Raw genomic sequence first — 11,129 nt, 5'->3', positions numbered from 1 at the left:
GTGGGGGCGGGCCTTTCTTTTGTGACTATAGACCTATTGCTTTTGAATTGATTTTTTTTTAGTTTTTTTTAACCAGTGAGCTGATGGGGAAAGTTAAAGAGGTCGTATTTATTTACTAATTTGACACTTTAATGAGTTCAAGATAAATAGTCAAACTTATTTAACACTCTTGTTTGTGCTGTTTGCTCCATATACACACAATTGTACAGCAGTGCATTGAGAATATATGGGAACTCTCTCTGTAAATGTTTGTGCTTGTGTAGTAAAAATCTGGTTTTGATTTCCGCCCCCTGCTGTTGTGTTCGCTGGACATTCTTCTTCTACGTGTTCTGGTTTTTTCGACCCTCAGCTGACCTCTCTTCTTCTTCTTCTCCTCCTCTTTGTGCAGACAGTAGAGAGAAGAAGAGCCCTGCCATGCCCGGTTCCCCTGTGGATGCTAAGACTCATTCCAGATCCGCCCCCAGCAGCAGCAGCAGCCTCACCATGCCCCCCCTGCCCTCCGTCAACCCCAGCGGCCCTCGACCGGCCTCCTTCTCCACCACAGCATGTGAGGCTCCATTCCTAAATTCATCATATGTATTCAAACGCTTAAACTAATAGATTAAACCAGGGGTTTTCAACTGTTTTTGTCCCAGGGACCACCATTCTGACTAGAAAGTAATCCGCGGCCCACTGATGTGCAGAAGGAAGTTTTAACATTTGGTTTTCCATGTTGGTTTTATTTAAAAACCTCAAACAAATCTAGAAAAATCTGTGAAAAAACAACAAGAACGGTTGATTTTTCAGTGCTTAAGAATTGAAAACAAAATTAAAATGCAGTTTGTAGTTGTACTGCATCTCAGAACCATATGTACATCAACATAACATTCATGACCTAAATGAACAGACATGTAGCTGACATGTTGAGAGAACGTTAAAGTAACGGTGATCAATACTAATCCACATAAACTGGGGCTACAACTGAAGAGGGAAGATGACAAAGTAATGCAGAATATGTCACAAATGAAAATCATACAATATCACACAAACAATTGAGGCCTTAAGTTTAACCTCATGATCACCTTTATATTATTTTAGACATATTTTTCACGATATTCAAGAGTAATCTGGCAATGTGTTGAAATATCAAAGTGAATTTCGAGGACCCCCTGCAATGCCGTTGTGGACCACCAGGGGGCCGCGGACCCCCAGTTGAAAACCCCTGGCTTAAACTAATAGATCTAGTCCTCATCTTAATTGATCAGGTCCTGTGAGTTTATTGCTTTTTCGTCCCTCTCTGATTAATCCCAATCTTCATCTCACCTCTAATCCCCAGTGACCAATGGGAATCATCACCATTCCCCCCCGACCTTGAACGCAGTGCCCTCTCCGCCTCAGCGCTACAGCAACGGACCTTCCTCCTCCTCGTCCTCCTCGCTGGCCAATCAGCAGCTGCCGGCCACCTGTGGCGCTCGCCAGCTGAGCAAGCTGAAGCGCTTCCTGACGACGCTGCAGCAGTTCGGCAACGACATCTCCCCCGAGATCGGAGACAGCGTCCGCAGCCTGGTGCTCGCCCTGGTGGTGAGTCCTTTGTTAGCACGTGAAAGACGAAGATAATGAAGCCGTATCTTTTTTTTTTTAGAATATTCTATTTTTCCAAATATTTTCACACTGCAAGAGAACATGCAGTGCACAGAACACTCTACAATAAACATGACAGAAAATTACATAACAAAATAAAAAAAATACACACAGATGAAATAAAACTAAGTAAATAAAAAAGTAAATAATTCCCCCCACCCAAAGAGAAAAAGTTGGTGCATAGGATGACACATCACAGAGAAATACTGCAATGACACAGTACATAAGGTAATTCAGAGCTCCAAATAGTTACAGTCCTATGGTACCGTTGGTGGTGTATCCATGTACGGCTGCCAGATTTTGAAAAAATAACTTCTTTCTGATATATGTAATCTTTTCAAGAGGAATACAACTGTTCATTTCCACAGACCATCTGTCTATGAGAGTCGGGGAATCAGACTTCCAAGTCATTGCTATACATTTCCTGGCCACACATAAAGCAATTTCTGCAAATTTAATTTGGAGCTTCTTTAAAGACCCGTTGAAAGTTGTGATGAAGCCGTATCTTGTAAACAAACAACAATTTCACACATCAGCTGCTGCACAAATTTGATTTTCACAATGAATTTATTTGAAATTTCCCTTTCCCTGTTTCTTAGAATTCCACAGTTACCATCGAAGAGTTCCACTCACGACTTCAGGAGGCCACCAACTTCCCCCTACGGCCTTTCGTTATTCCTTTTCTCAAGGTAAACTCTCCTCCATCCTCTTTTCCACCTTCTTGGGTCAGTTCCTTGTTCCCCCCCCCCCAGACTGTGTGACTGTAGCATCATGTTCTCATCAGCCTCTCACGTCTCAGCCGCACGATTAATGACCGAGTAACCAGTGATAAACAGAAGGTCCTTGACATCAACACACCCCTCATCCAGCATGATCTGAACTATCCTCGGCCAATCACATTACAGCTTGTGAGTCCCGGTGACGGAAATGTAACAGATTCATTAACACTATTACGATGTTTCCAGGAGACATGGCAGAGGTCTATAAATACGCCTCTGTGTAGGTTTCCTAATTGAATAAACTGACTTTCAGCGGTTCAAAGCAGCCGTTAAGATTTTGCATGTTGACTTGACAAGCCTCAGATGAGTGTGTGTGTGTGTGTGTGTGTGTGTGTGTGTGTGTGTGTGTGTTAAACTGCCTCTCGAGCCCCTTTTGTAACCAGTGGAGTCTGCGAGTGTCTACTTTTTCGGAGCCCCCTTCAGTAAAGCAGCCCATAAATCTTCAGCGAGTTGTACCGCTGTAACTTCAAGTGGTCGAGAATCGGCTCTTTTTTCCACACTTACCTCTTACTCACCTCTGGAGCGCCTCCAGCTGTCTGTCTCCGAGCGCCGAGACAAGAACCCTCTGTTCCATCCCCCCCCCCCTTCTGCTAATTTATTACAAAGGGGGGGCGGGCGGGGTCCGCACACAACTTAATTCCAACTCCTGGGAGAAGTCTTGAGAAAGAGAGGGAAGAAACGGACAGATGGACAAAGTCAAGGGGTGAGGTAGCGGAGGAGAAAGAAAGAGAGAGAGAGAAAACCGAGAGGGAAAAGTGGGAACTCGGAAGTGTGAAACATGCCTATAAAGTGTTCCCTTCCCTCTTTTATGGGTGTGCAGTGTGTTGCCATATGGAGCCGCTGTCCCGTTAAAAGAGCGTTCAGCTGCCGAGGCGCCGGCGCTCCAGCATCCAGCGCTCGCCTCACTGAACCCCGGAGAGCCGTCTGCCGAGCGGACACACAGCACATGGGTCCGCTGTCTGGGGCCCCAGGGGAGGAGAGGAGGCCGGGGAGCAGGGGAGGCGGGCAACAGAGGACGATAGAGCGCTAGGAGCAGATATGGTAGCGTCGTTAACGGATGACGCTTGAGAGACGCTCTTCTTAGAAATCAGTAAAGGTCAGATAAGCTAGGAACGGGGTCTAGGTTTACACAGAGTTTGAAACACGATGGTTGGAGGTGCTGCGTGAGGAGAAGACGAAGAAGAAGAAGAGGTCAGAGTCACAGAACGAGAACGGAGTGGTTGTTTAGGAGAGGGAGAGGGAGTGAGGAAGTGGTGTAATTGCAAACACACCCGGGGTCTGTTCCTAATTAAGGAAGTCCAGGGAACAAAAGTGAGATGGAAAGATACGAAAGAGACAGTCACCGATGAATATAAAAAAAAAAGAAAGCAGGGTAAGGAATGAGGGGGGGCGGGGGAGTGGAGCCTGTAGCATTTGTTTTGAAATGTCTTGAAGCCGCGGTACCGTCCTGCACGTCTTCGCTGCGGCTCCGAGCGGATCGCTGCTCAGCTCTCGTGCCACGAGTGAGTCGCCGGCCTCAGCAGCAGTTTAGAGAACTCAGCCTTTTTTTTCATTTGAGCGAGAGGGAAACCACAGCCAGCATGGAGGCCGCCGCAGAACAACACCCAGACTCACACTGAGCCCCACGGCCAGACCTCAAGGAGTCAGTACCCCCCCCCCTCCTTCAATTCCTGCCCCAGCCAAGTATCTTCCCCACGAGACTGACTCTGCTCCGTGTTGGTGTATGAAGCACAGCTCTGTCTCTCTTCTTTAAAACTATTCTATCTGCCTCTGATGACTATTTGTATTTATGACTTTCAAAACTTTACGACTGGTACAATAATGCTTCTCTCCAGAGTTTATTTAGCAAATTTGGAATTAAACATTACAATTCCCCCCCCTCTCTCTCCAGGCCAACCTGCCCCTGTTGCAGAGGGAGTTGCTCCACTGCGCTCGAGCCGCCAAGCAAACCCCGGCCCAGTACCTGTCCCAGCACGAGCACCTCCTGCTCAGCACCACCCTCGCCTCCTCTCCGGACTCCTCCGAGCTGCTGATGGAGCCTCCTGAAGCTGCCATGAAGAGACACAGCCCCAGCAGGTGAGATTAAAAGCTCAAACAAGTCCCTGTTGAGATCTTTTCTTTGTAGAGACGCACGTTAACATGTTTGCTATTTGGGTTTTCAGGGCGAAAGAGAACGGTTTCCACGAGCGTCCCCCCGTCGCCATGGAGCCGGCCGCCAAACGGATTTGCACCATCAGCCCCGCCCCCCGACACAGCCCCGCCCACCCGATGCCCCTCAACTCCCAGCTCCACCCGACCCCCCCGCCCCTGCAGCACTACGCCCTGGACGACATCGCGGCGCCGCACATCCTCCACCGCGAGCACAGCCAGCGCCTGCTGGAGATCCGAGAGCTCAAAGACCGACCCAGACTCCCTGGTACGTGACGAGAACCCACAGTTACTTCACTTTACTGCTGATGAGCCGCTTTTATTAGTGATCGCACAATATTGCCGTTAGGAGCTCCCTCCTTATGTCAGCTGTGCCTGTTTGCACTGAACCAAACAAGCTGGCATTTTGCTGCAGTGTCCCAGATGTGTAAAACACAACATCTGCAGCATCTGTGCCGCCATGCTGGCTCCTCCTTTCACTCAGACAATCAATCCAGCTGTGTAATCTCCGCCGCCGGCATCAAGGTGGAGCCATGAAGCCCACATCCCAAACTTCTATACAGAACAGTGAGGTGGAATAAAGGTGCAGTGTTCATACCTTGAACAAGTTGTGTTGAAGTCATGCAGCTAGAGGGGAAAACTTTAACAAACTATCGGTTCTAGACTCCTACATCCCGCTGGACATCACATTAGTTCTCAATGCATGCCAACTCATTACCGGAGGAATCCAGAAACCACACAAACACTGACAGTCATGTACCTGAGCCAGGTTCTGTGAGTGCAAGTGGCTGGTAAAGACATTTATAAAATAAATGGCTGCATTGAAACCAACACACACACACACACATCATCTTCTGTGTGTGATAACGGGTGGTCTCGGTGTTTGTGCAGCCACCCCCATATGTCTCTGGAGTCCACGTGTGTATAAACAGAGCCATACTGTCCAGGCAGCGAGGGTTGGATCTACTCTGGTGTATATCTACCCTCCATTTGGGGCTTGTCAGCACACAGTGGAAACAGCAGTAGCTCACAGACCCAGGCTCACACACAAACACACACAGACACACACACACACACACTTACACACACCTAAAGACACATACCTTGATATGTTCCTGGTGGAGGTGCAGTGTTTACGAGGTCCTAGTCCCTTGTCTGACAGCCTCCCGCCCGCCTGCCGCCACTTAACTCATAGGCACACACACACACACACACACACACACACACACACACACACACACACACACACACACACACACACACACACACACACACACACACACATAAACACAGTCAGTCCACATGGCTTTGAACTGATGAACACTGATGAGAACCAGGAGTAGGGAAGAGGTGAAGAGGAAGGCTAGTGTGTGCGTGTGTGTGTGTCTGTGTGTGTGAGTCATTTTACTCTTCAGCAGGCCTAGTGTGCATGTGGCCTCTTGTTGGCTGGTTCTCTCTCAGTTTTAAGAGATGGTGGTTGTGTGTGTGTGTGTGCGCTACTGCAATGACTTCGCGTAAGGCTGTGAATCAACATGTTTCTGGGCTTCATGAGCACAATCTTGCGTGTGCAAACTATTATTACTGTTAAATGTACAATTAAATATTGCTTAAGTCATAGCATTGTGTAATAGCTGAACTGAAGTCAGATGTGTGTGTGTGTGTGTGTGTGTGTGTGTGTGGTTAGTGGTTGCAATGGTCCACATTGAGTGTCAGACCGGCTGGTTGTGTTTAGAAGTGGAGCCACTCCACTCAGCCTGAGTGTCTCCCTACTGGAATGCTGTGAGCTCCAGGAGGGAGGTGCTAGGGGAGAAGTTTGGGGAGTGTGTGTGTGTGTGTGTGTATGTGTGTGTGTGTGGCTGACAGCTGACTTCCAGATGTGTTCAGGCTCTGGGAGCTGGGGGTCTGTTTTGCATCACAGGCGTCTCTTGTCCTCCTCCACCCCACCTTTCTCTCTCCCCCGATCCCTCGGTCCATCTCACATCTTTTTTGTCTTTTATTCTTTGCTCCTCATTTACTTTACGTCATTACTGTCATTTTTTATGTAAGGGAGCGTTGCCTTTAACTTTAACCTTGTGTTTCTCCTGTCACAAATAATTTGCATTTGAAATGAGGAAGTGATCTCAAATCTTAACACACATCTTTCACTCTCTCACTATCAGTTGTGGCCCCTCTCGTATAAAGATGAATATTAATGACACTGACCTGTGGTTTATCGTGTTTGTGTTTTCTTTAGGAACTAACGGGGGTTACCGTGAAGAGCCGGTGGACCACAGGCTGACAGACAGAGAGTGGGCTGATGAATGGAGGCATCTGGACCATGTAAGTCTGCAGACATGTACACGGCTGCTAATGGGTTGAGATACTGCAGGAATGTAAAATGTAATTAGTTTAACTGCATTCCCCAGCACAACAGTGTTTTATTTTCTCACAACCCTTTAGATCCAAAGGTCAACTGGATATTTATGTTTTGCGACCAATCTGGTTTATTAATAAAAGGAATTAAGGGTTAATACGTATTTTACAGCGTTTGTGCTGCAAGATCCGTTGTGATGTTATCATCCTCATAAAATTTGGATAGCGTGAACACAGCTGCCTCAAGTTTGAGATTCTTTCATAAACACAAAAAGACTCTAAAACTAATAACTTATTGTGTCCTCAGGTGTTGAACTGCATTGTGGACATGGTGGAGAAGACCCGGAGGTCAGTGAGCGTGCTCAGACGCTGCCAGGAGTCGGATCGTGAGGAGCTCAACTACTGGAGGCGACGCTCCAGCGAGCAGGAGGACCCACGCAAAGGAGGCTCGGGCTCCGCCCCCTTCTCCAAGACACACAGCCCCCACTCTGCAGAGTCAGGTGTGTAGAAGTGCCTTCACATGGTTCATGTCGGTGAACTGCGGCAGAAACTTATAATTTAGCTTCTTATGATTTTGAGAAGATTGCTTCTTGACTCAGGATGAAGCCAAATCCGTTGGTTGATGAGTTGATACGACTTAAAGGATCAGAAACATGTTATTTAGTCCATAGACTGGTTTATAGTGAGTGTAGAGAAACATCAGAGTGAGGGGACACGTTGATTCTCAAGTCTGATCCAAACATCTTGTTTATTCCGAATGATTTCGACACTAAGGTCAACCTACATGTTGCTGCAAGGCCTCCCATCTATGCAGCACTCGATACACCGTCAAGTGGCCATTAGAAGAATTGCACCCAGGTCACATTGTTGGCGAGTCCTCCCACAGTTTGTCCCCCAGTCTGCTGTGTACTGGCAGTGTTCTCTCTGCCTGCCAGCCTCACTGTCCCCCTGCTGGTTCATAGTCACAGACCAGTGCCAGGACAGGCCTCGGCCATATCGGCCACAGAAGGGCCGTCCTGCCGTCCTGCCGGCTCCGAGACCCAGAACTGGCTGACTCGCCAGAGCACCATCTGGGCCCCCAGCCGGTGAGCCCGCCTGCCCGCCTGCCTGGGCTCGAGCGGAGAAAGGCTGCAGTGGGGGTGTATGCAGGCCTGGTTGATAGAAAGAAAAAAAAAAGAGGATGTAAATGAAGGAAAAGAGAGAAAGCGGGGGTGAGATGGAGGATATACGAATGAGGAGATGAGCCAGCGACACGCAGTAATGAACTGCGATGCAGGGAGAGAGGGATTGGAGGGAGGAGACAGAATGTTGACACAGCTTGTTGGTCCGCGTTTCCCTCCAAGTCAAACACATTCCTTTCTAAAGTTGTCAGATCTCAGATCAGTCCAAGTCTCTGATAATCAACTACTTCACTGGCTCTCGATGTGCAGACGTGTTTGTGCCGAAGACAAAATAAAAGACTTGATTACAGAGCCGGCCTGTTTGGCTTTTTCCTTTTCTTTGTCAGCACCCGAGTCCTTTGTTGAGCCGTCAGTCACAGACCGAACCATTATTAAGAACTATCTTCATATCCCTATAAGCCGTGACAGGTGCTAATCCCTTCTGTCTCTGCTTTGCTGCAGACTCCCAGCGTGACTTTGCACCCCGGCCAGGCTCAGCATACGTTACAGATGAGATCTGGAGGAAAGCTGGTAAGAAAAACCTTGAAATAACAATTTATGTAACTGAACCAAATGCTCCTAGGTTTTGTTGGACATAGAGATTATCACAATTTATTTAAGAATACAGAGAGTGTCTGATTTTACCGAGAGAGTTTAAACATGGTGAGCTAATAGTCAACATGTGTCTCCCGTGCTGTGCAGAAGAGGCGGTGAACGAGGTGAAGCGTCAGGCCATGGACGAGGTTCAGAAAGCCGTCGCCGAGGCCGAGCAGAAAGCTTTCGAGATGATCGCGTCAGAAAGGGCGAAGATGGACAAGACTCTGGCGGATGCAAAGAAGAAAGCTCAAGAGGACGCCGTCAGTGTCATCAACGACCAGGAGGACTCCAGTGAGGTGAGCACAGATGCAGCAGGTGGTGCAGTATGTTTGGAGTTCTGCAAGAAAGAGGGAGGAAAGAAAATTCACTTATTTCATATTTTTATGACTACATCACCTCACCAAGCCCCTTTAAGTTAAATCGCGGTGCACCAAATTACACACACTCATAGAGGCCGCTCCGCTAAATGTGCCTGATAATTTCCATCAAGATCCATGAATGATTCCCCAGCAAATTGGTAAAAATGTAAAAAGAAAAAAACACCTCAAATTAATCCTGACTATTGACCCCAAAAGTCCAAATCCCACCAAGTTTCATGGAAATCCGTTAAGCAGTTTTCATGTAATCCTGCTGAAAGCAAAACCTTCTTAGTGGAAGAAAGTATCACTCAGACCTCCAGCGCCACAAAGGGTTTCTCTGCCTCTGAGCTCATTCTTTTCTTTTGATTTTCTTGCTTGAAGCCTGCGTTTGTGTTGTTGATTCCACAGGCAGGAGGCTGAATTCCGCTAACACCCTTTGTTTGTGTAGTAAAGAGTAAATGGCTCGTTAGCAGCTGGCTTCTAAACGTAGATGAACGTAGACGTAAAAAAGAGAGATATATCCCTCAAGAGTTAGTGGAGATCAGACTGGGCTCAAACTGATGCTAATGTTGTTACATGTCTGAGCAACTTTCCCTTTAAGTCTCTCTGTGTTGTGTTTAGCTTGTTTCCACTGCCCCCAAGTGGCCAGAGAAATAGTAAATACAAGTTTAAGGAATTTTCTGTTTCATTCAGTGCATTGAGGACACAGACTTACATGTGAGAACTTACACCTGTCCCCCCCCCTGTCCTCCTCAGTGCTGCTGGAACTGCGGGCGCAAGGCGAGCGAGACGTGCAGCGGCTGCAACGCGGCTCGCTACTGCGGCTCCTTCTGCCAGCACAAGGACTGGGAGCGGCACCACCTCATCTGCAGCCCGGGACTCCAGGCTCAACCCAAATCCGTGTCTGCCATCACAGCAAGCCGGGTGGCCGCGGCAGCCTCGGCAGCGGCAGCAGCAGCCAGGGGGTCCCCAGCAGGCCTGGCCGGGGTCAAGGCCTCCGACAGCACGCCATCGGTCTCCAGTCCCGGTGGCGAGAAGGCCTCGGTCGCTTCTCGCTCCTCCACCCCCTCCACCCCCGCCTCAGGCCCCGAGGCCAACGGACACTAGAGGGCGAAGGACGTCAGTGGTTAACTCGTCACCGATCCTCTTCCTCTACGGGGAGGAGTTGAATCAGCACAATGTGGGAGCTGCATGTGGGTTAAGTTAGGATAACAGGTTTCTCATCATAATCTTTGGCAGATAGAACGGGACAGATTATGGATGACTGTTGTGGGTGCTGTGTCAACTGGGACGCAGGCAGTTTGGCAAAGGACAGACGGACTCGTCTCAAATGCATCCTTCGGAAAACAGATCCTCTCCTAACAGATGGAAACGTCTTTGTCCAGAACCCCAAATCTTGGACGTGCGAGAGGAGGGAAAGACTGTCGACAGATCTCACTTCATCTCCGGCTGCACGGAGGAAGTTATGAAAAGATACGAGACAGAGAAAGACGCCTCCCCTCAGCTGATACTCTCACGTTGTAGTGTATAGATTTTAATATTGGGAGGTGGTGGTGTTCAATGTAAACAGTTTCATAGTACCAGCCATAAAGCACCGGCCCTCCTCCTGTAGGAGAAACTCAACACCGGCTCTGCAGCTTTCCTGTACACGTCAAACATTTGCTCGCCAGGTTTTGTCATGTTCGTGTCAGATGGTCGTGTCAGTGATTATTGTAAATCATACGATTCCGTTCCGTCAAAGCAATATTAAAAAATGAAGTGTTCGGGTATCACAGCGCCGTTTCTGCATCACCAAAGTTTCCGGTCACTAAAGAGAGAGTCGTCGTCATTGCCTGTAAATGCCTTCGTGAACAACAGATAATTATACACGTGTTCAATGAGCTGGAGTGGGAACTGTTTTTCATTTCTGATCAGCAGACATCATCACAGAGGGGAAGGTGGTTGTGATGATTCAGGGCAGAATCACCCAGTTTTGACTTGGTTCTTGTTGCAGTTTCATTTTGGCACTTGTTCACGTCATCGGCCGTGGAACGACAGGGTCAGAGGTCGCTGCAAATCCTCCTCCGCCGCCGCAATGTTCCCATCAGACATTTGTAAAGAGAAACACTCGCTGG

At 48.3% G+C, this 11,129-nt stretch overlaps 1 protein-coding gene across 1 annotated transcript; it reads left to right on the top strand.

The window, feature by feature from the left end:
• The first annotated feature begins 396 nt into the window (after positions 1-396).
• cbfa2t2 (CBFA2/RUNX1 partner transcriptional co-repressor 2) lies at positions 397-10,122 on the top strand. The gene is made up of 10 exons (XM_061070266.1): positions 397-547; positions 1,316-1,560; positions 2,220-2,309; positions 4,291-4,475; positions 4,562-4,815; positions 6,781-6,866; positions 7,207-7,399; positions 8,522-8,590; positions 8,762-8,952; positions 9,772-10,122. The coding sequence occupies exons 1-10, from the start codon at positions 415-417 to the stop codon at positions 10,120-10,122; spliced, it is 1,797 nt and encodes a 598-aa protein (XP_060926249.1). The 5' UTR covers positions 397-414.
• The last annotated feature ends 1,007 nt before the right edge of the window (positions 10,123-11,129 follow it).

The sequence above is a fragment of the Limanda limanda genome, chromosome 4 (genome assembly GCF_963576545.1).
Source record: "Limanda limanda chromosome 4, fLimLim1.1, whole genome shotgun sequence".
Taxonomy (NCBI): Eukaryota; Metazoa; Chordata; class Actinopteri; order Pleuronectiformes; family Pleuronectidae; genus Limanda; species Limanda limanda.
This window is presented reverse-complemented; position numbering and strand designations above follow the sequence as displayed.

Excerpts from the sequence above, each read along its gene's own strand:
- cbfa2t2 (XM_061070266.1), top strand. The coding sequence starts at position 415 with ATGCCCGGTTCCCCTGTGGATGCTAAGACTCATTCCAGATCCGCCCCC. Across the intron at positions 8,591-8,761 it reads TGAGATCTGGAGGAAAGCTG|AAGAGGCGGTGAACGAGGTG; the intron begins GTAAGAAAAACC and ends CGTGCTGTGCAG. Across the intron at positions 8,953-9,771 it reads ACCAGGAGGACTCCAGTGAG|TGCTGCTGGAACTGCGGGCG; the intron begins GTGAGCACAGAT and ends TGTCCTCCTCAG.